This window comes from Protopterus annectens, chromosome 6.part0 (genome assembly GCF_019279795.1).
Source record: "Protopterus annectens isolate FY-2018-M chromosome 6.part0, PAN1.0, whole genome shotgun sequence".
Lineage (NCBI taxonomy): Eukaryota > Metazoa > Chordata > Ceratodontiformes > Protopteridae > Protopterus > Protopterus annectens.
This window is the reverse complement of record NC_056737.1, coordinates 371,333,297-371,356,270: the sequence shown is the minus strand read 5'-3', so window position 1 is coordinate 371,356,270 and position 22,974 is coordinate 371,333,297. Positions and strand designations below refer to the sequence as shown.

The 22,974-nt window shown below is 41.5% G+C and overlaps 1 protein-coding gene across 2 annotated transcripts in view; it reads left to right on the top strand.

The window, feature by feature from the left end:
* Nucleotides 1-22,974, top strand: part of LOC122804322 (pleckstrin homology domain-containing family H member 1-like) — a 1,703,720-nt gene that overhangs the window by 921,110 nt on the left and 759,636 nt on the right. For both annotated transcript variants that reach the window (XM_044074112.1, XM_044074113.1), the window contains one exon: nucleotides 21,220-22,202. In XM_044074112.1, coding sequence (XP_043930047.1) covers nucleotides 21,220-22,202 — 983 coding nt within the window. The remainder of the gene's footprint in view (nucleotides 1-21,219; nucleotides 22,203-22,974) is intronic.

Sequence of the window (22,974 nt, the reverse complement as noted above, 5' to 3'; positions counted from 1 at the left end):
CACATGAGTGGCAACTCAACAAAAGTACCTTCGCCCTAATAACTCAGAATTGTGGAACTCCGAAGGTCAACCTTTTTGCCTCTCGCACCAACCATCATCTCAGCAAATTCTGCACCAGGGAGCATCACTGCATAGCTTGGAAAGTGGATGCTCTGTCCTTCCCCTGGGTCTATCGGTCTATGCCTTTCCTCCCCTACCTCTCATCCCCAGGGTACTGCTCAAAATAAGGGAGGACAAAACAAGGACCATTCTTATAGCTCCAAACTGGCCCTGGCAACATTGTTACCCCTTGCTGTGCAGCCTGTCCTCGCTGCCTCCATGACATCTTCCTCAGATTCCAAACCTCCTGACCCAGAGGGAAGGGGAATTCATGCATCCTCAATTGCAGACACTCAGTTTGATAGCTTGCTTTATTCCCTAACCCTGAACCAATCTGACAACCTCAGTAAACAGGTACTGGATGTTATCCATGAGGCTAGACACCCTAGCACCAGAAAGTCTTATGCTGATAAATGGAAAAGGTTCTGCATCTGGATCCAGGCTAAGGGAGCCAATACAGCACAGCTCTCCCTCCCTCTCATCCTGGATTACTTAGCTGACCTACTACACAGTGGCCTCTCTTTCTCCTCTATAAAAATTCATGCCTCTGCTATTTCTGCTCATTGTCACACTGAGCAGCCGTTTTTCTCACACCCTTTGATCAAACAGTTCCTAAGAGGGGCTAGCAACTTGAGGACATCCAAAAATGCAACAACACCAGCTTGTGACCTTAACTTGGTATTGGAAAAGCTCACCCTCCCCCTTTCAAACCAGCTTCTTCTGCAGAACTAAAATTTCACTCCTGGAAGACAACATTCTTTCTGGCCATCACTTCAGCCAGAAGAGTCTCTGAGCTGCGAGCACTCATGGCTGTGGAACCCTTCATTATCTTCCATGCAGACAGGGTATTCCTCAGAACTAACCCATCCTTCATGCCCAAGGTGGTGTCCAGTGTGGCTCTCAACCAATCCATTCATTTGCCCACCTTTTTTCCTAATCCCTAGAACAAGGGGGAAAGGATTCTTTACTCTCTAGATGTGCACAGACAGCTCAGATTCTATCTAGACAGGACTAAATCCTTCAGAAAGTCTGACCAATTGCTGGTTAGCTTTGCTACAGTGGCAGAAGGCAAAGCCATCTCCAAACAAACCATTTCCAAATGGATAGCACACTGCATCCATTTCTGCTACAAACAGCATGGAAAGCCTTCCCCCAAGGGGGTCAGGACACACTCCACCAGAGGTTCCTCCACCTCTGCAGCTTTCCTCAGAGGAGTCACCACCAGGGACATCCTTGAGGCTGCCATCTGGACATCTGTTTACACTTTTACCAATCATCATCACCTGCCTCTCTTCTCCAAATCCAGGGCAGGGTTTGCCTCTGCAGTCTTCCAGGGATCCTAGCCAGCCCCTAGTTTCCTTGACTGCCTCCAGCCATTTCCTCAGCGTTGAGAATCAACCCAAATGTGATGACTGCAATAGTGAAACACAAAAACATAGTACAGTTGTGTACACTTACCATAAATGTAGATGTTTGAGTGTATTCAGTCCTGGTTTCCCTCTCTCCATCCCCCTTTCTTCTCTTTCTCCTTTTATTACCATTCTTCCTTGTTATTCTCCTTTCCTTACAAGGGACATATTGGTATTTATTTTCCACTTTTGGGGTTCATACACCAGAGCCTGGCCTCCCACTTGGGGGCTCCTGACAGGTTGGGGCAAGTAAAACTGATGTAATGGCATTGGCTGCCTTCCTGTATACTACTGACAACCTGAAGTCAGTCCTCAAGCGTCAGCAACTGATGCAGAAATACTAAGTCTCTGGTATTCGGGCTGGCCGAGGGCTAACCTGAGAGTGATAACCCAAATGTGATGACTGCAACAGTGAATACACTTGAACATCTACATTTATGGTAAGTGTACTCAACTGTACTTTTTACTGGCCATTTTGGGGTATTTCTATACCTTCAATCTTTCTGTTTAAAAACCCGTGTTTGCACGGTTTTGTGCATCACGCAGCACCATTTAACTTAGTTTAAACTAGTCCCAGTGTCAGAAAGTCTGCTCTTCTAATTTTCCCTTAGAACTAGCCAGTTTTCTAGTTTTAGCATTTAAAGCTGTTTCCTTCTGCTCAGCACTTGTTCAAAACTCGTTGCAAGCAGTAAATAATTTACAAATTACTGCAGCATTCAACTTTCCTCACTTGTTAGAAGGAAAATAGTTTTTACTACTTAAATTAGTAAGCACCTATCCAGGCATGTCTAATGGTCAGCTCCCAGTATTTTCCCTTGTCTAAAAGTTCTCCGGTTCCACCAATAAGTGCCCACGACTGCCAAAATAATGGTAAATCCACAGTTTATTGAGACAAACAAACGAACTGATATGACAAACCACTGCAAACACACACAAAAACAGCGAAGTGCGAAAGTTAAGCACTTTCAACCAAATCAGCTGGTCTTCATCAGAACTAAAGCGTATAACTGTTACACTGTTTAAATAACTTTAGTGGCGCCAGAAACATTCACCATTCCTTAAAGTTGTATTAACCATTTGTTAACATTTTAAAAATATATATGCACATGGAAGAAGTAATGTGTATGCACATGGAAAAAAGACACATGATACTAACTTTATAATTGCTCAATAAATACTAAATAAATAAATAAATGATAAGTATTCAGCTAAAAATATTTATAAATTCATATAAAATCATGTAAAAGTTATTCATTCTAAATATACTCTGTTAAATAAAATCAAGAATTCAATACACAGGAGGTTCAGGTTCAAAAGTTTACTAGTGTACACCAGGAGGCAAAAAACGTACAAGTACAGAATTTTGTCTAACATGAAACAGGAAGTGTTATAGATTTTATAGTCTTTACATTCAAGTTGTGCCCACCTTACTGACGTGGTGTGTCACAGGGCATCTACATCACTTTAGTTTACAGTCCTCTATTCATAAAAACTGCTGATGCTGTATATTTTAAAAAAGTTTTCCTCTGGTAACAATACGGCCTTGCTATCCACGTGGTCAGACATAATATCTTTCTGTATAGTTACTTCTTCAAGGTTTCACATCAGTTCGAATACAATAGCGGATTCAATCTTATAATACACATCTTTGTTCACTGTAACACTTTCCCACCAGCTGCATGCTATCTTAGTAACACATATACAAGGCCAAATCATCCCAGCAGGAAAGAGCAGAAGATTTCATTATTTCACACATTTAATTTCCTGACCCAGCAGATAATCACTTGTGAAAAGCATAAACATTAAAACTTGCTAAGCTAGCAACTGCCAGGGTCGGAGGTCAATTTGCTACAAGCCACACTGCAGTTTCAAAACTACTTGCATTTACACATGAATTTATCATTTCTGTTATATGATTAATAGAATAAAATGCATTACATAGTACTTTGTTTTTAAACTAGCATTTCACATATATTCAAATACATATTTTTCTAACATTTTCCCTCCTATTAATACATTTTATTCTATTTTGAAGTATGTATAATGTCATTTCATCTCCTAACCTTTTCCATTAAGGATTTTCAGCTAGATGAGTCATTCATAGGTTCATAGGTTCAAAGGTTCATAGGTTGGTACTTGGCTATCAGCCCTAGGGCCTATACAAGCCTAGCCATAACAATTCCCTGGCTATTTCTTCCCACATTATTTACACCTCCCCCACCCATGTTAGATCTATACTTCAGAAAAAATGTCATCTGAGATCAATTTTTCAATCACACTATCTTGGTACAAAGTTTCAGTAACAGATACATCAATAAAATCTTTGATTAGTCTTTTCATGCAGGGAATGCCACAACAAACACATGCTCCTATTAGGAGTATACCCACACAAATGGCAATCAGAATATTCATTAGGATGGAACCCCACCCCCCAAATAGATTCTGGAAAAAGTTTGTCAGTGGGTTTGGGCCTGGTTCAGTCATGGCTGATACTTGCTGAATTACCTCTAGGTGGTTGTTAATTTCATGCCTATTGTCTGGTATGTACGCACAGCATTCTTCTTTGATAAATGTGCACGTACCACCTCTCGCCGCTAGAGTGAAGTCAAGAGCCATTCGATTTTGTAGCACAACAGTTCTCATTGCATTCAGTTCATCAGTCACCAGTTCTAGGGCAGAGAAAGTTGCATTACTCATTACCTCAAGAAGTTTTGACAACTTCCTCAGCTCCCAGATCGATTTGACTGCTCCATATGCTGGGAATATTCCTGCTCAAGGTATAACACTGTCACTCAAGTCCATATGAGTCAATTTACTTTTGTCTTTCACGTTATTATGGTCTTTCCAGCCAGCTTTGATCCGTCCAACTGGATTTACAGGTTTCTCGACTGGACCTCCAGGTTTCCGAGCTACTTCTCTTACATTTCGTATCTTACCCAAAGGTAATTCTGCAGTATGTCTTATTGCCGGAACCAGATAACCCAAAAAACAACTGCCGGACCAATTCTCAGGTAACCATTTATATGATTTTTTCCCACAAATAAAATAACAGTTTTCTACTTTAGTACTAATACGCATTAACCCTGCATGAAACATTTTCTGGTCTATAACTGACCATTGTTTAAACAAAACAGGATGCTTGCGAATGTCATTCGTGGTTGTTTTCAGTGAGTTCAAATATGAGTCATAATTAGTATTGCAAAGAATATTGCCATTACTATTCTTAATATAACACCGATAAGATATGGTTATATTACAATTGCTCCAGCCCACCTGGAGAGTATAATTTTTGTAAAAACATACAATTCCTTTTTGTGTGACAGGTAAAAATAAAGCTATTTTGTCCTGTGATCTCACAGTTCCTGTATCAAAGAGTAAATTCTCCCAAGTCTCATTTATCCCCAAGGGGACAGCGGACATTATCAGTCCTCCATATGCTGTTGGTATAGCTGTACAAACCCAGCAATTTGAAATGTTCATAGTCTCTGCATATACACGCTTCATGGCTAGGTATGTGTTAAAATTTGGATGCCAGTCTATAGACGTTTCGTCACGTCTTCCCACTTTCACTTGTGTGGTTGAGTGTAGGAAAAACCACAACAAGAAGAAAATTGTCACAATTATAGTCGATAAATGTATACTCAGCAAAATGATTATGCAACATCTCTAGGGTTGATCTAAATTTCTATTCACTTTGTTTTTGGCCATCTTGCCCTTGTTGTATATCAGTCACAAAGTTTTTATCAAGTTGAAAGTTCTTTACCGGTTTGCAGTGTGTCAAATGGACCCAGGACGTCCTCTCAGCCACTCTGACTTCAGTAGGTGTTGCCAACAGCACCTGGTACGGCCCTTCCCATTTTGGACTCGCCCAATTCTTTCTTTTCGTCACTTTCAGCCACACCCACATCCCATGGGCCAAAACTGCTTCCACCGGTCTGGTCTGTTCCTTATCTGAAAAAGAGTTAAACTGCAAAACAGATTTATTTGTTAACAGTTTCCTCATATAACTAGCTAATGAACTGTCATCCTCTTGCTCTGCAGGCATGAGAGCTTTCCACTGAGGCACATAATATGCTCTCCCAAAAATCATTTCAAAGGTAGTCAAACCCTTCACATTTGGAACCGTTCTCATACTCAGCAGTGCTAAAGGCAGACAGTGTATCCAATTCTTCTGGGTTTCTTCAACTAACTTCCTAAGTTTATTCTTGAGGGTACCATTGTACCTTTCCACCAGTCCTGCTGACTGTGGGTGGTAGGCACAATGGTTTTTCAAGGAGATACCAAAAAATCTCCCAAGTTGCTGGATTGTTTGGTTCACAAAATGTGTGCCGTTGTCACTATAAATCCTTTCCGGAATGCCAAATCTAGGGATTATTTCTTTTATCAGGGCTTTCGCCACTGTTGCTGCATCCGGATTTTTGGTTGGAAAAGCTTCTATCCATTTAGAAAACATATCTACAATGACTAAACAATACTTTTTTCCTTCACACTTATTCAATTCTATGAAATCCATACAAATAGTATGGAATGGATACGGTGGTATAGGAAAACTTCCTTGCTTGGGTTTAAATGCCCCTTGTGCATGATGCTTGTTAGAAGTATGACAAGCTGCACAAAATTTTGTTGTGTAATTTGTGAATCCATATGTTTGGAATATTCGGTTTACTAACTGTACCATCCCCCCTGTTGAGACATGGCACTGCCCATGGCTCAACAAAGCTGCATATCTAAATAAATTAGACGGCAATATCGGTTTCTTCTCTTTGGAAATGTACAGTCCATTTTCAAGAATTGCGCCTTGTTTTTCCCATTTCTGTTTTTCTGCTTTTGTAGTAAGCATCTGCATTGTTTTTAACATGTCTAAATCTAAAATCTCAGAGGGTTGTAATTCCTCATTCAAGAGTAAAGTTTCTGAGTCTGAGGCTGCTTGCTTTGCAGCTGCATCAGCTCGTGCATTGCCTTTCGAAATCTTATCCTGTTGTTTTGTATGAGCTACACATTTACAAATAGCTACTTTGGTAGGTAACTGAATAGATTCTAATAATTCCAAAATAAATTGCGCATGATTAATTGGTTTTCCACTAGATGTTATCATTCCTCTATTTTTCCATTGTTGTGCAAATACATGTACTGTAGAAAAAGCATACTGACTATCAGTATATATGTTTACACTTTTGTCTTTTGCCAAAGTACATGCCCGTGTCAAAGCTATCAATTCTGCTGCTTGTGCAGATAAGTTATGTGCTAAGGATTGGGCTTCTAGAATTTCAGTGTCTGTAACTACTGCATACCCCACTAGATTCTTTCCTGTAGGGCCCCTTCTGCATGAGTCGTCCACGTAATATGTCACCTCGGCATCATCCAAGGGCATATCTGTAAGATCTTGTTTAGGCAAGGCTAATTAATTGTTCAATTTCCTGCAGGCAGCTGTGCGGTGTGCCATCTGTAGGAGTTGGGAGTAATGTTGATGGATTTAATGTCGTACATCATTCAGTTGTCATATGAGGTTGGCTCAGCAGTATAGTCATACATGAAAGATGTCTAGCAGGAGAGAGATATGCTACTTTTTCTTGCAGTAAAATTATTGCGACTGCATGAGGCACTCTCAATGTGAGAGGGTGGAATAACACCACTGAGGCCAAAGCCTGTACTGCCATTGCAGCTGCAACTACTGCTTGTACACAATGAGGCAAAGATCACGCCACTGGGTCTAACTGTGATGAATAATAGGCTATGGGGCATTGCTTGTCCCCATGTTGTTGCATCAGCACTGACGTCATATATCCTTGCTTACAATCTATGGTCTGAAAGAACCGTTTGTGATAATTTGGGAGTCCTAAAACTAATGAAGAAGCTATCAACTGCTTCAACCTGCAGAAAGCCGTTTCTGCTTCAGGTGTCCATTGTAAAATATCTTGTGCTGCCATTGGTGTCTTATATATTAAGTCAGTCAGTGGAGCAGATTCCAAAGCATAATTTGGTATCCAGCTCCGACAGAAATTAGTTATTCCCAAGAAGGACATCATTTCCTTCTTGGTTGCTGGTTTGGGTGCTTACAAAATTGCTGTTTTTCTTTCCTCGTCTAATATTCTACCCTCATTGGATATTACATATCCTAAGTATCTAACTTGTTTTTTCCAAAGTTGTAACTTACTTTTGTTTACTTTGTGTCCTTGTGTTGCTAAAAATTTCAATAACGCTACAGTATCCTCCCTGCATTGTTGCTGGGTGGGGGCTGCTAGCAAGATGTCATCTACATAAAGTAGAATTTGACTACCTCCCGGTGGGGTAAACCCTGCCAGGTTTCTAGCCATTTTTTGTGCAAATATTGTTGGGCTCTCACAATATCCCTGTGGTAGTCGAGTATAGGTATCCCTTTAACCTGAAATGTAAATGCAAACCAATATTGACTATCAGGATGTATAGGTATTGAAAAGAAAGCATTACTGATATCTACCACAGAAAAATATTTTTGTTACGGTTTCAAATCGTTTAACAAAGTATGTGGGTCTGGCACCGTGGGTGCTCTGGGTATCACTGCATTATTTACAGCTTGTAATTCTTGAACTATCCACCATTCCCCATTTGCTTTTTTAACAGGAAATAGGGGTGTATTATATGGTGAATCAGGAGATTCTACCAGTACTCCTTCTTTGAGTAATGCTGCTATTATAAGCTTGATTCCTATTTCTGCATCTTTTCTCAAAGGGTATTGTCTTTTCTTCGGTCTAAAGGCTGATTTTGGTGTAATTGTAACTGGTCCTGCTGTTCGAATAAGTCCTACATCTGACTTTCCTGTCGACCAAAGAGTCATTGGAATTTCACATAAGGCTTTTTCTTCTTCTTCTAATAAAATGCTAATCAGCTGTCCTCGCTAGATTGCAAGTGTACAGCTGGATGTGTCTGTGTCAACCAATTCAGTTTTTGTTTCTGTATCCCTTGTTCTGACAGTTCTAAGTCAGTCTGTTTCTCCCATCTTGTCACCTTTTCTCCTAAGTCTGCCCATTTTACATTTTTGTTCTTTGTCAAGCTGACATGTGGTAATCGATTTGATCTATATAATGCAAGGAATTCTTGAGGTAATGAACAGCTAACTACACTGTTCCCCTCAGTATCCCAGTACAAAGTACGTAAAACTAATCTAGTTGCACGATTTCTGAACAATTCCTGCTCATACTCTCTATCAGGTCCTGGTGTAGTACAGTAGTATAGAGTACAGTGTAACAAATGCTGTCGATCTGTGTCGAGGGAGGGGGCTTTACTGATGGCTACATTCATCAGTTCCAAGGTTACCGCCCCTGGAACAGTCGTGACTAGGTCCTGGCTGTACCAGTAAAAAGTTTCACCCTCCGATCGCACCACAAAAGTATCCATTTGTCTCTGCGCCTCCATACCTTGTACAGTTGGAACTACTGCTATGCCAAATATCTGCATAAGGTCCCTGCTCAATAGGTTCACTGGACACTTTGCAGAAACAACAATTTTACTTCTTTGGGTCATACCTGAAACAGGGTCAGTTATTGCTATATCATGGGAAAGTGGTTCCCTGTATAGCTGTCCATTTGCAGCTTTCACTAGTATATAATCAGGTGATTCAGAATGTTCTGGTAACTTGGAGGGGTGTATCAGGGTCCATGATGCTCCTGAGTCACACAGGAATTTGACTTCCCTTCCTTCCCCAGAAGTGTAACTTCCGGTTTTGTATCTGCTAAGTAGAGCTCTAGGCTCAATAATGCTAAATCCAAAATTTCACTTCCTTCATCCTCCATATCTACTTGCACTTCTTCTACTCCTTCTATCACATTTACATTTGTTTTCTGTTTATTAACTTCTCCTGATGATTTCTGACTTTTGCATGATGTATCTTCACTATCATATAGTCAGTCCTCATCTCCCTTATCTTCTGTAATTACCTTTTTGTTCTGCTTACAATCCCTTGCTAGATGTCCCTTTTTCCCGCACTTGAAGCATTCACCTCTCTTTTTTCTCTCTTCAAAATCTTCTGATCGTTTGTCAGACTGTTTATTTCCCTGGGCATTTTTCTTTCCCTTTTTACCTGACTGTAACACAAATACTAAAGCTCCGTCTTCAGCAGTGAAGACTTGCGCCTTCTTTTTCTTCTTGCTATTAAAATGTCTTTCAGCATGTCTAGCGTATTCAAGTAAGGCTTGTAGCCTACCTGTTCGATGGTCTATCATGTGCTTCGTAATGAAGCTACTGATAGGTGCAATGCAACCTTTCAAAAATGCATTTTTTAATTGTTGTTCATACGGGGAATCATTCGTTTGGTTTTCAGGAACCGTCATACCACTATGATTATTAAAACATTCCAATAATCTAGCATAGTACCCATCTATTGTCTCATTTTCCTGTTGTATGCATTGATTAATGCAAGTCCAGTCTGCTCTAGGTTTCCATTTCTCAGAGATTCGGTCTGTAAGAACTTTCACTCTGTTGTCTAATTCTGCGTTACTATGTGGGAGTGGTTTGAGCTCTGCATTACGAGGATTCCAGGTGCCACAAATCATGTGCCAATCTGGACCTATAATTTGTCTTACTACTTTTTCTACTTCTTCCCCATTCAAGTGGTAACTCAACCTCATGCCTTGTAAATCTTCTAAAAATTTCGTAAAATTAACTTTCGGATGGGGGATTCCCTCAGTAGCTTTCCGGATATCCTCCAGTGTCCATGGTCTATATACCAAGAGTGTTGGGTCCTGCCCTTCCTGTCCTGCCTGAGGATTTGGGACCTCTATAAGTGGGCATATTTCTTCCTCATTCTCATCCTGTAGGTTTCTTTCTATTTGATATGATTCTGCGTCCCTATGTATTTTACGCGTTCGGGGCCTAGTTTCAATAGGATCTCTGACAAATGGTTGTGGTCTTGCTGAGACTTCAGGATACATATCCTGAAAAGGGTAAAGGAGGGCAAGGGAGGAGGAGGAGCTGTTGCTATTACTAAGTTATTATCTTCTTTGTCTAAAAATAATGTTTTTGAATTTTTAATCTTCTGTTCTCTACGATTTGCTTCCTCAATCCACCGGTGTGCCTGAGGAATGCCTAATTGGCGTTGCTTTTTTGCCTGACCTCCCGCATCAGATTTAAGTTGCTTAAGGAGTTTAACTAGTGAAGTTTTATCTAGTTTACCATCAAATTCATATTTGTTAACCCATTTCGTATAATACCTAACGTTATCGGAACGTTGTAATTGCATGTATTTTGTGTCTTCGGTTAGGGGGCGGATCTCGCGATGTTTTAGTGCACTGATTTCCCATGCTAAAAGAAAATGTTACGTAACCCTTCTTATCACATGATATCAAAAGTTCAGTTCCTTTTCACAGTTTATCTAGAATAACTGCCTACCTTATTCTGTTACCCTGATCTATGACCAAATATACAGTACTTCCTTTTGTCCCTGATCTGCATAACAAATCTTGACAACAATATTTACTGTAACCTAGTCCCTGATCTAAAACAGAAAAAAGGCAAAATCTTCCTACCTGAGCCTCCGGTATTGAGTCATCCTGGAGCCTCTTTAAACGACAATTCAGTCGGAGGTCTTTTCACCCAAGAAGAACCGTTTTGGTAACTTCTCCTGCGCAGTATTCGACCACTGGTAGACTCTGATCTGCAGCTGTCCGAGGGATTTCCGGCTAAGAAGGACCAAACTGTTAAATAAAATCAAGAATTCAATACACAGGAGGTTCAGGTTCAAAAGTTTACTAGTGTACACCAGGAGGCAAAAAACGTACAAGTACAGAATTTTGTCTAACATGAAACAGGAAGTGTTATAGATTTTATAGTCTTTACATTCAAGTTGTGCCCACCTTACTGATGTGGTATGTCACAGGGCATCTACATCACTTTAGCTTACAGTCCTCTATTCATAAAAACTGCTGATGCTGTATATTTTAAAAAAGTTTTCCTCTGGTAACAATACGGCCTTGCTATCCACCTGGTCAGACATAATGTCTTTCTGTAAAGTTACTTCTTCAAGGTTTCACATCAGTTCGAATACAATAGCGGATTCAATCTTCTAATACACATCTTTGTTCACTGTAACACTTTCCCACCAGCTGCATGCTATCTTAGTAACACATATACAAGGCCAAATCATCCCAGCAGGAAAGAGCAGAAGATTTCATTATTTCACACATTTAATTTCCTGACCCAGCAGATAATCACTTGTGAAAAGCATAAACATTAAAACTTGCTAAGCTAGCAACTGCCAGGGTCGGAGGTCAATTTGCTACAAGCCACACTGCAGTTTCAAAACTACTTGCAATTACACATGAATTTATCCTTTCTGTTATATGATTAATAGAATAAAATGCATTACATACTACTTTGTTTTTAAACTAGCATTTCACATATATTCAAATACATATTTTTCTAACATATTCATAAACTCATAATAACTTATAATATCTTTAATAAGTGTATGACTAATACTAAAATCAGGGAGATCTATACTAATAAAATTATAATAATAAAATTATTCTTCTATAAAAAACACTGCTTTCATAACTAATTAATTATATAAATAGTTTATTTTATGGGTATAGCAATGATTTAATTGAAATACATTCATTTAAACCTGGTGGGGTGGTGGCATCCAACCATATTTGCCACCATGTCTCTTTATATGCCAATAGACTCTTAAAATCACCACCTCTTGGGTCTATATCTATAATATCAAGGATGCTGAATTTAAATTGATGTTCATTTCCTTTACTTTCAATATGTCGATATAATGCATTCATTCTATCTTTAGTCTTAATACTGTATATATGGTCATAGATACGTCCCCTTGTCTACCTGCTGAATCTGGGCATCTTGTGGCAATGTAGTAATTGCCTCATGTGGGAACAGAGGGGATGAGGAAGTGATGGGTAGGTATGGTGTTAAGCAAAGGAATGCAGAAGGTCAGATGGTAGTGGATTTTGCGAAAAGAATGGACATGGCTGTGTTGAATACATATTTTAACAAGAGGGAGGAGCATAGGTTGACATACAAGAGTGGAGGAAGATGCACACAGGTGGGTTATATCTTATGTAGAAGGGCCAGTCTGAAGGAGATTGGAGACTGTAAAGTGGTGGCAGGGGAAAGTGTAGTTAGGCAGCATAGGATGGTGGTTTGTAGGATGACATTGGTGATCAAGAAAAGGAAGATGAGTGTGAGGGCATCACTGAGGATCAAATGGTGGAAATTGAAAAATGGTAATTGTGAGGTGATGTTCAGGGAAGAGTTAAGGCAGGCACTGGGTGGCAGTGACGAGTTACTGAATAGCTCGGTAACTACAGCAGAGCTAGTAAGAGAGATGGCTAGAAAGGTGCTTGGTGTGACATTTGGAAAGAGGAAGGAGGACAAGGAGACCTGGTGGTGGAATGAAGAAGTACAGGAGAGTATACAGAGAAAGAGGTTGGCAAAGAAGAAGTGGGATTGTCAGAGAGATGAAGAAAGCAGACAAGAGTATATGGAGATGAGGTGCATGGCAAAGAGAGAGGTGGCGAAGGCTAAGGATAAGGCATATGACAAGTTGTATAAAAGGTTGGACACTAAGGAGAGAGAAAAGGACCTGTACCAATTGGCTAGACAGAGGGACCGAGCTAGTAAAGATGTGCAGCAGGTAAGGGTGATAAAGGATAATGAGGGAAACATACTCACAAGCGAGGAGAGTGTGTTGAGCAGATGGAAAGAGTACTTTGAGGGGCTGATGAATGAAGAGAATGAGAGTGAGAGAAGGTTGGATGATGTGCGGATAGTGAATCATAAAGTCCAGTGGATTAGCAAGGAGGAAGTAAGAATAGCTATGAAGAGGATGAAGAACAGAAAGGCTGTTGGTCCAGATGACATACCTGTGGAAGCATGGAGGTGTTTAGGTGAAATGGCAGTGGAGTTTTTAACTAGATTGTTTAATGAAATCTTGGAAAGTGGGAGGATGCCTGAGGAATGGAGAAAAAGTGTTTTGGTACCGATTTTTAAGAATAAGGGTGATGTGCAGAGCTGTAGTAACTACAGAGGGATTAAATTGATCAGTCACAGCATGAAGTTATGGGAAAGAGTAGTGTAAGGTAGGTTAAGAAAGGGAGGTGATGATTAGTGATCAGCAGTATGGTTTCATGCCAGGAAAGAGCACTACAGATGCAATGTTTGTTTTGAGAGTGTTGATGGAGAAGTACAGAGAATGTCAGAAGGAGTTGCATTGTGTCTTTCTGGATTTGGAGAAAGCATATGACAGGGTGCCTAGAGAGGAGTTGTGGTATTGTATGAGGAAGTCGGGAGTGTCAGAGAAGTATGTAAGAGTTGTACAGGATATGTACGAGGGTAGTGTGACAGCAGTGAGGTCTGCGGTGGTAGTGACGGATGCATTTAAGGTGGAGGTGGGATTACATCAAGGTTCATCTCTAAGCCCTATCTTATTTGTAATGGTGATGGACAGGTTGACAGATGAGATCAGACAGGAGTCCCCGTGGACTATGATGTTTGCAGATGACATTGTGATCTGTAGTGAGAGTAGGGAACCGGTGGAGGAGACCCTGGAGAGGTGGAGATATGCTCTAGAGAGAAGAGGAATGAAGGTCAGCAGGACTAAGACAGAATATATGTGTGTGAATGAGAGGGAGGATAGAGGAATGGTGAGGATGCAGGGAGTAGAGGTGGTGAAGGTGGATGAGTTTAAATACTTGGGATCAACAGTTCAGAGTAATGATGAGTGTGGAAGAGAGGTGAAGAGAGTACAGGCAGGATGGAGTGGGTGGAGAAGAGTGTCAGGAGTGATTTGTGACAGACGAGTACCAGTAAGAGTGAAAGGGAAGGTCTACAAGAGGGTAGTGAGACCAGCTATGTTATATGAGTTGGAGACAGTGGCATTGACAAAAAGGCAGGAGTCAGAGCTTGACGTGGCAGAGTTGAAGATGTTAAGATTTGCACTGGATGTGACGAGGATGGACATGATTTGGAATAAGTATATTAGAGGGTCAGCCCAGGTTGGAAGCTTTGGAGACAAAGCCAAAGAGGCAAGATTACGTTGGTTTGGACATGTGCTGAGGAGGGATGCAGAGTATATTGGAAAAAAGATGCTAAGGATGAAGCTGCCAGGTAACAGGAAAAGAGGAAGGCCTAAGATAAGGTTTATGGATGTGGTGAGGGAGGACATCAGGTGGTTGGTGTGACAGAGCAAGATGCAGAGGACAGGAAGAAATGGAAACAGTTGATCTGACGGGAGCAGCCGAAAGAAGAAGTAGTACACTGACAACCCTCTCCTCCTACCACGCAACACTACAACCTGTGAGAGATGCACTTATATAGCCAAACTGGAAGCCAAACTCTCTCCAGCCAAGACTGTACTAGACAGTCAAGAGGAGAAGGTAAACACCTGCACCACACCACACTCAACACATAGTCCATCAAAACCTACACCACCTAAATCCACACATAGTAACACAAAACACACACCTACATTTGCGGAGGGTCTCAACAAAAATCTGCCCAAACAATAGAGACCTCCATAGCTGAAGCACAAGCAACCTTCCACCCCACAACACTACCCAAATGACACATAGCCCACAAAGTCAGTGTGCCACTCATCCTCAGCCCATAAGGCAAAACAGTATACCCGACACACTAGTCATAGGTGACTTTATAGTCAGGCACACTGATGTCCCACTCACCAGGCTAAACAAGGAGAAAGTTACTGTCAGCTGCCTGCCTAGTGCCAGGATCTGCCACATAACGCAAGCACTCAGGTCACTCCACAACAAGTACAAATATGACTCTGTCATTGTCCATGTTGGTGTGAATGACCTAAGATGTACCTCCCTGGACTACATGAAAAGAGACATGGAGGAGCTCTTGGATCATGTAGCCCAGGCAGGTATGACCCTAGCCTTGAGTAGCATCCTGCCATCATCCTTAATGATACCACAATGCAAGGACAAAATGATTGACTTCAACAATTGGCTAAGCTTCTGGTGCCATTCTAAGAGGATCCAGTGTCTGTCTGCCTGGATGACATGATCGACAGACCACGATGCTTTGCCAGAGATGGCCTACACCTGTCGCCCCTGGGATTCCGGATACTGGCTAAGGCTCTTGCCACCCCTATAGTGATATTTTTAGGCAAGGTTCAAATGACAAACTCACCACTGTAGCAGGTATAAGCAAGCAAAATCTGAGGGTAATGCTACTCAGTGCTAGAAGTCTAAACCTCAAATGCACTCACTCGAGGCACTCCTTAAAATGGAGAACATCGACATCTGTGCAGTGACGGAGACATGGTTCAAGGCTCTAGAGAGCACCCCTGCATTACCAGGCTATAACTCCTACCACACCTTTCGGCCAACTAACCTGGACCAAAACTCAAAAGGAGGAAGGCATGTCCATATTCATTAAGGATATCCACACCTTCAGGCTAGTTGCTCAACATAATGTATCCGAAGTTATCCAAGTGCAACTAACACTGGACAAGACTGCAGTCCAGGTTGTAGCTTGTTACAGATCCCCCACCATGCCCCAGGATGCCCACTCCATGTTTCTTGATATACTGGGTAATATTAAGATACAGCCCAATACCCTAATAATGGGTGATTTTAACTACCCCACCATCAACTTGGAAAACTACTCGTGTACTAACTCATTTGCTCAACACTTTCAGGAATTCATAAATTCCAATGCCCTGGATCAGCTTGTCCATACCCCCCCACCAGGGGCAGCAGTATCCTGGACCTGGTCATTACCAATATGGGCAACTGATGTTCCACGCCAGAGGTCAACTCCTCGCTGGTCAGATCCGACCACAAGCTAATCACCCTAGGCGTCAATATCCAGCCCCCACCCCCCATTAAGAAAGCCACCGTAAAAAACTTCTCCAAAGCCAACTTCATGCTTCTTAAGACAGAAGTGTCAAGCTTCACGATAGAAAATAGAGGTACGACTGCTGAATCCTATGCAAATGCACTGTATAAGCACATATACAAGTGCACAGATCATGCCATCCCCAGCAGAACCAAGACGCTACCCTCCAAAAAAAAGAAGCCAATCTGGTGGTCCCCTGCCGTAAACAAACTCTACAACAGGAGGAAGAAGCTGTTGCAAAAAAGAGTAAAATTGCCTGATTGCAGAAACTCCCTGGTCAGCCTCAGTAAGAAGCTGAGATCTCTCATAAAATCCTCCAAAGCTAGTTACGAAAATAAAATCGCCACAGATTCTAAAGGCATTCACAAAGCATTCTACAGCTGTAACAAGAATCTCAATGGCGACACTCATATATCTGCTCTGAGCTACAACACAGTGGCACTAGATATAAAGAACCAACTGATATTGTCAACATCATGGCAGACAGGTTCAGTGCAAACTTCACCCCCCCAAAGAGCCCATCACTATACCGGAAGAATGCAAAGTCCCATGTAATCACGGCTGCACAAGTAAAGACCGCACTCTCCAAAGCCAAGAACATAGCATCCATGGGACCTGACAACATCCCAGGCTGCGTTCTGCATGAACTACAGAATGAACTGGCAACCCACCTAAGTACCATGTTCAGTCATAGCCTCACTTCAGGCTTTGTGCCTACTGAATGGTGCACAGTGGCGGTTATCCCACTCCACAAAGGGGGCGCCACCATGGACCCTGGGAACTACCACCCCATTAGTCTGATGAGCCTGGTCTGCAAGGCCATGGAACGTATCATCTTGGAGCTTATAAACAAGGACATAGATAACCTCCAAACTCCTGACCCCACTCAGTTTGGGTTTGTAAAAGGTAGGTCATGTCTCCTAAACCTGACTGACTTCTTTGAAGCAGTCACCAGAGCCGTGGACGAGGGTAAGGTGGTGCACACAGCCTATTTTGACCTTGCCAAGGCTTTCAACACCATCCCCCACTCTGGAATTATAGATAAACTCACTAGACAAACTCACTAGACTGGGCATAAATCCCTATGTCACAAGATGGGTGGCCAATTGGCTCACTGACAAAACCCACACAGTGAAAGTAAGCCGACTGCAAATCCAACTTCAGACCGGTGACAAATGGAGTACCACAAGGCTCAGTCCTGGGTCCTCTCCTGTTTGGCATCTACTTCTCAGAATTCCAGGCTAATACAGCAGGTCTATGGCTAATGAAGTTCTCAGACAACTGCAAACTAGGTGCCATAATAGAATTGCCTAATGATGTGGAAATTCTACAAAGGGGCCTCACTGAGACTGATGCTTGGTGTCAAAGTCATGACCTCAAGCTTAATGCCAAGAAGTGCATTGTCATTCCCTTTGAGAAAAACACTGTACCCATGAACTACTACATAGGCGGTAGCCTACTAAACACCGAAAGTGTAATAAGAGACCTTGGGACACAGGTAGACAGTAGTCTCTCCTTTGATAATCACATCACCACAGTAGTCAGAAAATCCTACGTGGCGCACCTCATTGCAAAGGGGTTCACCATCAGAAAAAAAGAGGTCATTGTTCCTCTCTACTCATCCCTCATCAGACCCATTATATAGTACAATGACCCGTTTGGCATGTACCTTGCAAGACATCTACAACAACTAGAAAGGCCACAGAAATACCTCACTAAGAAGATTACTGGCCTCAAACAGATGGCATACACAGACCATCTTAAAAAACTCCAGCTCTACTCCATCGCTTATCATGTACTCAGAGGCAACCTTTGCCTGTCATACAAAGGCATGTCATACCCAAATCTGTTGGACATGCTACACTTAAAGAAACCCCAATCCCTCCGAGCCACATGCTCCAGGGGACCTAACCTTACCACCACAATAAACAGAACATGCTGGAGGGATAGATTCCTGTCCCAGAGAATTCCCATGCTTTGGAAGAGACTACCCATTCATGTCAAGCAATGCTCCTCATTAGCCCTCTTTAAGAAAAATCTCGACAATTGGATGGGAAATAGGAAATTGACTTCTGTGGCTCTGCTAGACTGGGGCACAGGAAAATAACTTTCTTGGGTGGCAAAAGCCAGGGAACATTTTTGGCTAGGCTTATATAGGCCCCAGGGCCGATAGCCTACTACCTACCTATGAACCTGTACCACAGTAGTGTGGTAATACACAGACAGGGAGAAACACAAACATGTGCCCTTTACAAATTATCCACAGAAGCCTGGGAACTGGCCATCCAGGCAAGCATGACCTTCAAGGCCACATATCTGATCAGACCATGACCAGACAGTGGATTTTCTGAGAAACACTCTAATCAGCAGTCACAAGTAGCACCTAAGCAAAAGTGGACTTGGATCATTTCACTGAGAGGTGGAAGGTACCATACTTGGACTTGTTCACCTTCTGGGAGGCCCAACAGCTCCTTTGCTTTTGCAGAAGTATCTGAGCAGTGGATGATTTTTCCTTTCCATCAAATGACTTTGTTTATACCCTTCCCTGCTCCTCTGCTGCTCACTCTGCTGCAAAAGACAAATATAGAGGGACCAGAGTAATCCTAGTTATGCCTACAGGCCCAGGCAGCATTGGGCCTTACTGAAGGGACCCCCACCTTTCAGTCAACCACTAAATGTAGACCTGCTCTCACACACAAGTCAGGTACCATGGTGCACCCATACATATAGGAGCTCAGGCTGATGGTGATGGAAGATCTTGACTGTGATTTCTCTCAAGAACCTTTGTCTGAGGATGTGCTCAAAATTATAAAGAAAGCCAATAAACTCAGTAAAGCAAAGTCATGGCAAACTGGAGATGATCCTCCATCTGGTACAACAAAAGGGCCAGGACAAAACACTAGCAAGGCTGCCCTGATGATGTCATACTTGTCAGACCTTTTGGCAGGTCTCGCCTAATCTTTTATTAAGATGCAGATAACTGCAGTCTCTTCTTGTATGTTTCTGCATCCATCGTGGGACACCATGTGTTTGTGAAGTAGTTCTTGAAATGGGCTACACACACACACACACACACACACACACACACACACACACACACACACACACACACACACACACACACACACACACACACACACACACACACACACACCTTAGGATGGCCATCTGACTTCAGTAATATGTAAACTTTGTGGCGGAAACGGTTAACACTAGAACTCTTTGAGCCAGCAGCCTTTGATCCATTGAAGTTCTTATTCAGAATGATAACCTTTTTAGTGTCTATAAACGTGTCTTAAAGAATTTTTAAACTGTAGACCCTCATGTGCAAGGAAACTCACCATCTTCCATAAAGACATGGTTAGCCTTCAAACCTATTCCTCTTACATGCCACAAGTTGTTTTGAAATGCTCTCATTAATAATTACGTAGCTGCCTTACAGATGCTCTAGGTTGTGACATGTTTAAAGAAAGCTGATGATGTAGCAGCTGCCTGGTAGAGTGATCTTTATCAGATCATTTATGGTCAGACAAGCCCCATCTACCTGTATTCATTCCCAAACCTCAAAACAGATGGAAAGACATTTGCATGGTGTGAATGTACACAGATGTTTTAAGCACTGTTTGTACAACTGTTTGTTTCTTACTGGCTAAACAAGACAATGAAGGGACTAAACAGACTGTGTCCAAATTGCTAGTCAACTGTACCCATTTGTTACTTAAAACATGGCAAGACCATGAAATGATCAGATAAGGGCTCACTCTATGAGGGCAGTTGCTAGGTCATCAGCTTTAAGAATGTCGCAGCCCAGATTATCTATGTGGCAGCTACCTTGTTATCCATGCACACTTTTCCAAGCACTGTAATTTGGATATCCAACCAGGAATAGGGTAGGCATTAGTATGACAGTGTAGTAAGCCCTCTTCTAAAAGGGAATGTTTGCAGTGACTTCCTCTGTGCCTTCTCCCACCAGTTGGGATCAACGCAATGTGATTATTGCCATATGTAAGGAATTGCACTTCAACAGTGATCCCTTGGCAGAACATAGTACAGTTCTGTGAAAATCTCACCCTAACAGTAGATATTTGACCAAGGTAACTGTAGTAGTTCAGGTTCTCTTCCATTGTCTACCTGCAGGAGGATGAGTCATGCAAAGAGCACTCTTATTTACGGGCTGAAGTGTGGGTTTAGAGAGGCAAGTAGCACACAGTCTTCAGCGTCTGTTTCACTCCCCATCTCCTTCTCTCCTTTCTTCCCTCTTCGCCTTCACTACTCTCACTTAAAATGAGCACAGGAAGGATGTAGCTGAGATTCTCCATGTGAGACAGGGCTCTAATTACATTTCAGTTCCCCAGTCTCTCTCTCTCTCTCTCTCTCTGCCATTTCTTCATAGTAACTTTTATGAAGGCTTGAAGAGCTGTTTCCCCTCTCCATTATATATTCATTCCTTCTCATTCCAACAAAAAAGAATATAAGGTTATACAGTCCAACTACAGGCTTTATCTGTGGGTGCAGACCTTTGATCCAGCATCAGTGATGTGTTTGCTTATACCTGATGTCTGCAGAGATGATGTCTCCCAATGGCTAATATTGTTATGCAAGGAAAACTTCTACTAAAACAGTGATCCTACTCCAACATCTACCGTTATGGTGAGTTTCTTAAAAAAATGTACTTTTTTGGAAGTCTCTAAGCAGTATCTGGGAGGCTAGAAGCTAGGATGCACCAGAAAGACCGAAAAACAACCTTCTGTTGGGTGGGAAGGAAGGACAAAATGTAACTGTCATTTTAATTGTAGATATATTTTAAAATCTGAGATGTTTGCATTGCCTCATTTTGACTTTTCTGATTTTGTAGTTGTAGAAAAAAAGGGACATCTGGTCGGATCCAGCCAAAGCTGTCCACAGTTGATACAGCGATTGCTAATCTCACCATTAACTGAAAAAGCTTGTCAGTTTTCAAAGGACTGCAGTAATAACAAAAAGCAAACTCTGCAAGCGTCAGAAGAAGGGGACCTTCAACTAACTGTGACAGTTACAGTAGAAGACAATGCTGGTGAAGAGAAAGACAGCAAAACTAGTCCAAGGGTTGAAACTACCTGCTTTGATTGGTCTATTCCAGCAGCAACTAGTAAACCTAGTATGAACTGCACTGATGACAGGATGGTGCCTTCTCAACTGACTAAGTGCAGCTTATCTCCTTTGCGAACTAAAACAGAAAAAGAGTTCCAGTCATTGGATTGCAAGACTGTGTCAGTTTCCTCATGTATTAGCAGGACAGCTGAAAGGGGCAATTTATGTAATGAATTAAACACCAAATTTCACTCACAACGACTGGCTGCTTCATCATCTTCAAGTGAAATAAATATGCCCAGTCCTATCACATCTCCTGCTTTAACTCCAGATCAGCCTTCTTCATTTAGTGTGCCTTCTACAGCATCCCTTCAGTTGAGCCCTCCAATAAAAGATGGCAGTGTAGGCAACAGCATGACTCTTCCCAAAGCAAGGACCCCAGTTACACCCAGGGACAGCCTACAGTTGGCAAAGAAGCATTACAGTCAACCACAGGTTGCAGCAGATCACATCCCGCATGTTGTGAATATCGATATGTGCTCCTTTAAACCCATAGCTCTCCCCCTTCACTCCTTGCAGGCTGAGGAAACTGATATCGATGACATTCCTGATGAGATGGATACAGACAAATGTGAAGATGCTGCTTTGGAGACTGCATCATTGAGTAGTCTGTCCCTAATACTGAAAGAGTCAGTAAGTCCAGAAATTACTGAATCTGATCCTGTAATCAAGCCACCTACTCCTCCACTTCACAGGTTTCCATCATGGGTAAGATCTTTATAAATTATCAATGTCTGTCTTAGTATCATCAGTACGCTTTTCTGATTAAAGACTGTGACAAACTGCAAATTGTAAATGTATTTATTTTTTTAAACAAGAAACCTCTTTATTAAATTATCACATACAACATAGACAATCATACATTTATATAAATTAAACCAAACCATACTGACATAATTTTAGTTGCAAACATTATACATCATAAACCATGTTGACATAATTGTAGCTGCAAACATTATATATCTCTTATAATCTATCCAGTCGGTCAAACATTATATAGCTCATTCAAATCCTGCCTTCTTTTAAGAATTGCAAATTGTAAATGTATGTGATATACATTTACAGTATGTGTTATGTTCTCCATATTACTAATTTGATTCAGTCTTTTGCCACTGTAAAAAGGTTTTGCAGGCTGCATTAGTGTAATGGTACAGTGAAAGTGGTGTAGGTCAGTTTTTGAATGTTACAGTAATTGGAGGTCAGAAAGAGTTGGGTACACATGTAGTTCACGCGTGCATAATTGTGGTCATTATGTCAGCTTCCAGTATGCTACAGAGGGACAAATGGTATGATGCGTAAATACACTACATTTTTAAGGCTTTTTTATCTAATTACAGTTTTCAGTTTACCTCTAGATTCTCAGCCATGCTTGTCTATCTGTATATTAATTGAATGGTGCTTCTTTTCTATTTCTAGATTTCTTACATCCTGACAGTCTTCTGTTTTTGTCTGTTTCTTTATAGCATCTTCTTTAAATGTT